Here is a 6,000-nt window from a genome sequence, read left to right on the forward strand (position 1 = left end):
TTTCTATAGCAATAGCCAAGAAATTTCCACAGATGCAAGAATAACTCAGCCATACCCATTTCACATAGGTACATAAGCAGCATATAACTTTTTATAGGCATGCTCACGAAGACGTGTTGCGATGAGGGAACAGCTAATGAAGTCTTGTTATCAAATTCAGTTGGTCAGCCTGCTTGGCTATATTTGGACTCGCTGTAAATAGAAACTGCAGAAGTTGGCCAGCTTCAGAACAATATGCCAAACAGTTATCAGCTCCTAGTTATCATGATAGGTGTCTGAAATTTATTTTACTCTATAATATAGAATGAACACGGTGGAGAGGGGGCTGCTGATGTTTTATTTATAATTCACCGACATCTCAACAGTGGGTATTTAGTTATATATGTGTGCCCTTGATGGGGATTTTGAGTTGTAATCCTGTGATATGAATTTAATCTGTTCACCAGCTAATTTACAAATATTAATTTGTTCAGAGAGGCAATTAACTGCCATAAAGCGTATTGTAGCCTCTCAAGACAGCTGCTTCCATGCTGCGCCATTCAAACGGAGTCCGAAGAGAGGGAGACAATCACTTTTCCTCTCATAGATTGTGTATCGTAGATGTTTATTCAATGCATTTAGATGGTTTGCTTTGTGTGCTTTATATTTATTCCATTTTACTGTTTATAACATGAAAAGTGATCTGTGTGTGGTTCCATAGAAGTACGTGGCCTCTTTCAATTCTAGACTTTCACCCTTCCTCTAAGGCAGTGGTTCTCAACCTGTGGGTTCCCAGATGTTGTTGGACTACAACTCCCATCATCCCTGAGCTCTGGCCTTGCTAGCTAGGGGTGATGGGAGTTGTAGTTCAACAACATCTGGGGACCCACAGGTTCAGAAAGGCTGCTCTAAGGAGGCCCTAAGGGGATATCCGTCTCACAGTAGTCCTTTAGGGCAGTAGTTTCCAACATGCTCAAAATTTGCCAAGCACCAGGAGCATTTTGCACCTGGCCATCGGCCACTTGCGACCAAGTGAAGATGCCCAGATACAGTGGTACCTCGGGTTACATACGCTTCAGGTTACATCCGCTTCAGGTTACAGACTCCGCTAACCCAGAAATAGTACCTCGGGTTAAGAACTTTGCTTCAGGATGAGAACAGAAATCACACGGTGGCAGCAGGAGGCCCCATTAGCTAAAGTGGTGCTTCAGGTTAAGAACAGTTTCAGGTTAAGAATGGACCTCTGGAACGAATTAAGTATGTAACCAGAGGTACCACTGTACCAGGATGGTGCCGGACATCTCCACCATCTGGAGTTGCCTGCCTGGGGATCCTTGGGTCTTACCTGTTTTCACATACTAGCAACACATCCTGTAGAATTCTATCCATTATATTTTATCTGCACAATCAAAATGAATTTCAGGAACCAAAAAGTCCTATTAAAAAACAACACTTTCCTGCCGTATGGCCCCCAAATGGCAAAGAGGCATTCTGTTTTTGGTAACTGTAACCCTGGGTTTAAGGAGCCATTTGGTGCCTGGCTCAGATATCTGGTTTTCTAACCCTGTTTATAATCACAAGGACCCCCTTTTAACATCAGATTTCACGTGCTGTAATTGTTGTAAGGTCAGATCTTAAGAGTACAGAATTATCAACACAATCAGGGTGCCTACAGGGTTTTCTGGGCCCCATATGTGAATTGAACCCCCTGCTGCACTAACAAAAGAAACTAGTTTTCATGAGAAGAGTTTGTTGGAGAATGATAACTCCTTTGCAAAACTGTAATTCTCAGGGTTCCTGTAGTTGGGACTCAAGTGTCCTACCAAGTCTTGCCAACTGGATTTCTGTAAAGCAGTGATCATAAGGCAGACTGTCTGGAAACGGGGTAGAGAGGGGAGAATCAGGCGCGGAGGAAGGGGGTGCGGTGGGGGTGGGCTGCCCCGGGTGTCACCACTGAGGGGGTGACAAAATGGCGGGCGGCACTCACCATGGGGCCTGCAGCGTGCCCAAGCCACACGTCTCTTCTGGGAGTGACACGGTGGCTTAGGTGCACACAGGCTCCCCGCTGCCCCAAACAGTTCGCCCTCAGCTGTAGGGCAGCTGAGTGGGAAGAGGTAGGCAGACTCTGCGGAGGTCCCGTGGAGCATCCTGCCCCAGTTTGCCCCGCCCTCACAGGCAGCTGGCCCTGCCCCTGGGCACATGCACTGCCCCAGGCGCTCAATCGGCTTGCTCTGCCGCTGGGGAGAATATCTGCCATGACGACAGACAGCTGCCAATAGGGCAAAATACATTATGACCACTGAAACATTTAATTAGTAGCATCAATGTGATTTGTGTTTCTGGTTCCATGTTTGTGAGATCAATCTGGCAGCTACCAATAATGTCTTCCCGGTGCTTTGTGTTTTAACTGTAGCCCTCCTTGTTTCAGGGTGACGCTCCACGAAAAGGAGAATCTGATGAACGCAGAGAACCTGGGCATTGTTTTTGGACCAACACTGATGCGAGCGCCGGAACTTGATGCGATGGCTGCCCTGAACGATATCCGTTACCAGAGACTTGTGGTGGAGATGCTTATAAAAAACGAAGATATTTTATTTTGAACTTGTTTGTGGGTGTGGGTGTGCATGTATGTTTTTAAATGAACTGCGAAAAAGAAAAAGAAAAAAGAGAATCCGGGGATGATGAAGGAATATTTTGAAGTGGAGCCTGCAGCGGAATTCTGATTGTGAGGTTTTTGATGTATGAAAGATGCTTGTTTATCGTTGCTTGTGTGGTATCATTCGGACAATGTTGGGAACATATATTGTACTTTCCAGTACTAAATAGGTCTGGGGGGTTTCATCATAGTACAGGAAATTCAAACTGAAATAGGTCTCCTCCTCGTTTTACCCTCTCTTGTGAGGCTTCTGCTGCAAAGGACACAACAGGAACAGCACAGCTTCTGTGTTCTGGAATAGTCTGTGATTGTACTTTAGCATGTTTCTCAGTGTAAATCTGTTGTGGGTTTCTTACTACGTTCCGTAATTGGTTTCTGATATTTCAGTTGTGGAGGGGAGCAGATTGCAGTGAACCAAGACCTCTAGCTCTTCATTGACATCACCCCTCATTCTTAGCCTACTTTGAAAGATACCGTATTTACTCAAATCTAATGCGTGCCTTTTTTGGCCAAATTATGTTGCGAAATTTAAGGTGCTCATTAGATTCGATAGCACATTTACATTCGCCAGCAAATCCTTCCCCCACCCCCAAGGTTCTGAAAAATTGAGGCGTGCATTAGATTCGATGGTGCATTCGACTCGAGTAAATACGGTAATTTCTAGCTGGGTTCTATAGCATTTGTTTTAACAATGGCGTGCATTTTTCTTTTACGTTGTGGCTGCCACTTTTAAGTCATGCCTTTTTTTGTAAAGATCCAGTTAAAGGTGGCAAACTGAACGAATGAAGACTGGTTTGTTGTTGTTTTAAATGGTAATTTTGTATTTTTATTGGGCATGCGTATTAATTTATTAAAGTTTTGCGTTGGAACCTTACCAAGTCTGGCTGCATTTTTGCCCCAGTATCACAGACATGCAGCCCATTCCCCCACCCCAAACAAAAACACACTTATTTGACAAGTCCTACTTGACTTCTCGGTGGGACGCGGGTGGCGCTGTGGGTAAAACCTCAGCGCCTAGGACTTGCCGATCGTATGGTCGGCGGTTCGAATCCCCGCGGCGGGGTGAGCTCCCGTCGTTCAGTCTCAGCTCCTGCCCACCTAGCAGTTCGAAAGCACCCCTAAGTGCAAGTAGATAAATAGGTACCGCTTTATAGCGGGAAGGTAAACAGCGTTTCCGTGTGCTGCGCTGGTGCTGGCTCGCCACAGCAGCTTCGTCATGCTGGCCACGTGACCCGGAAGTGTCTCCGGACAGCGCTGGCCCCCGGCCTCTTAAGTGAGATGGGCACACAACCCTAGAGTCGGACACGACTGGCCCGTATGGGCAGGGGTACCTTTACCTTTACCTTTACTTGACTTCTCAGTTTAGCTTATTCCCAAATACAGTGGTACCTCTACTTACGAACGTGATCCGTTTCAGGGTGCCATTCACACCCTGGAAAGTCCGTAAGTAAAACACCACTGCGAAGCGCGATAGAGTGCTCCTGCGCATGCGCGAAGCGTGCAGATTGCTTCTGCGTCCATGCGCGTGGCAAACCCAGAAATAAACACTTCCAGGTTTGCCACGTTCAAAACCTGAAAAGCCACAAAGTGAAGCCAGTGTAACACGAGGTATGACTGTAATAAATGCACAAGACTGGAACTTTACAACCCTGTTCTCTCGTAAACAGAGTTAAGCTTTAGCCTATTGAAATCTTGAACTTAAACATGCCTAACTCAACACAAGATCAGGCTGTTAGTGGATTGGGGAACCATTTTCAGGCTGAGGCTTCACTCCCTTTTGCCAGTGGCTGGTGCAGCCGGAAGTGAAAGTGGGCAGAGAAATGAAAGCAAATTTCACCTCCCCATAGTAGGCTGATTTCTGCACACATATCCCTCTCTATCCTCCCTCCAGGTGAGCAAGAGTTCAAAGGACGTATTCAAGGCAAGCAAAAAAACTTGATGGTGTGACGCACACAGCCAGTGTGGAGTGTGGCCTTGGGGCTAAAACAGTTTTCTTGTGGCATAAAGAATAAACGTAATAAATTATCAGGAGTGCTTTTAACCACCGATTCCTAGTTCATTTTTCTAATTAAATGTACAGCTGATGATATGCCAGCCAGCCTACTTATGCAAACCAGCAATCCAAACTTAATGAATCCAAATCATAGCTTAAATTGTTGGATAGTGACTTCCCCAAACATTCTGCCCTTCAGACCAGGGAGAAATGACCTAAAGTTACAAATTATTTATTTGGGTATGTGTGGTTTAGCAAATCATGCAAATAAGGTGCTGTCAGTATTCCTGCAAGTCCCTTAATATGGCTGTCCTATCTTACATACAGTTTCATATATAATATTCTCCAGAAACTGGTGAGCTTTGACAAATTGTGCAGGCAGTTGTGCAGATCTTTTGATGGCCTATGGTACCTCGGGTTACATACACTTCAGGTTACATACGCTTCAGGTTACAGACTCCGCTAACCCAGAAATAGTGCTTCAGGTTAAGAACCTTGCTTCAGGATGAGAACAGAAATCGTGCTCTGGTGGCACGGCAGCAGCAGGAGGCCCCATTAGCTAAAGTGGTGCTTCAGGTTAAGAACAGTTTCAGGTTAAGTATGGACCTCTGGAACGAATTAAGTACTTAACCTGAGGTACCACTGTACTAGAGAGTCTCATTCTTCCCCTCCCCCCTTACACATAGAACCATAATATTGTGAATCTTGCTAGTCAAAACTTAATAAACACCAATATGCAACGCTCTGACTTCCAGGCCTTGTCTGTGTTCTTTATATGCCATCTGGTCCATATGAACAAAAGATCCTACTTACTGTCAGAGGTCGGGGGGCCTCCCAGACTCCTCCCACCACAAAGAAGATGATGAAGAAGAGCTGAACAAGGCTGGGTTGGGAGCCGTCTTTCCACTGTTTTAGGCCTTGGCAAAGAGAAAGAAGCAAACAAGGTGTGGGATCTGATGGTATTTTTGCCATGGAGCAAGTAATGAGCAGGAAGAGAATAAAGGTTGAATTCTTCATTTCCATTCACCAGGTCTTGAGGACAAGTCTGTGTTTACAGCATGGCTATATGTGCAGAGCTGTCCCTGCCAGCTAAGTGAATGAGGAACCTACTGCCCACACAAAAGTGCCAGTGGTTCCTCTTTGACTTAAAAAATTGTAGATCACAGAATTGTTGAGGTGGAAGGGGTCTCAAGGCTCATCTCATCCAACCCCCTGCAATGCAAGAAATTCAACTAGAACATACATGACTGATGGCCATCCAATCGCTGCTGAGAAACCTCCAAGGAAGGAGAGTCCACCACCTCCCAGGGGGTCATTTCCACCATCAAATAGCTCTGAGTGTCAGAAAGTTCTTCCTGATGTTTAGTCAGAA

At 45.5% G+C, this 6,000-nt stretch overlaps 1 protein-coding gene across 4 annotated transcripts in view; it reads left to right on the top strand.

Annotated features, from left to right (window-relative positions):
* The window catches only part of CHN1 (chimerin 1), a 102,427-nt gene extending 98,918 nt beyond the window's left edge, over positions 1–3,509 (top strand). For all 4 annotated transcript variants that reach the window (XM_080971536.1, XM_080971537.1, XM_080971539.1 and 1 more), the window contains one exon: positions 2,408–3,509. In XM_080971536.1, coding sequence (XP_080827662.1) covers positions 2,408–2,579 — 172 coding nt within the window. In that variant the 3' untranslated portion in view covers positions 2,580–3,509. The remainder of the gene's footprint in view (positions 1–2,407) is intronic.
* The last annotated feature ends 2,491 nt before the right edge of the window (positions 3,510–6,000 follow it).

This window comes from Podarcis pityusensis (genome assembly GCF_964106645.2).
Source record: "Podarcis pityusensis genome assembly, chromosome: 1".
NCBI classification, from domain to species: Eukaryota; Metazoa; Chordata; class Lepidosauria; order Squamata; family Lacertidae; genus Podarcis; species Podarcis pityusensis.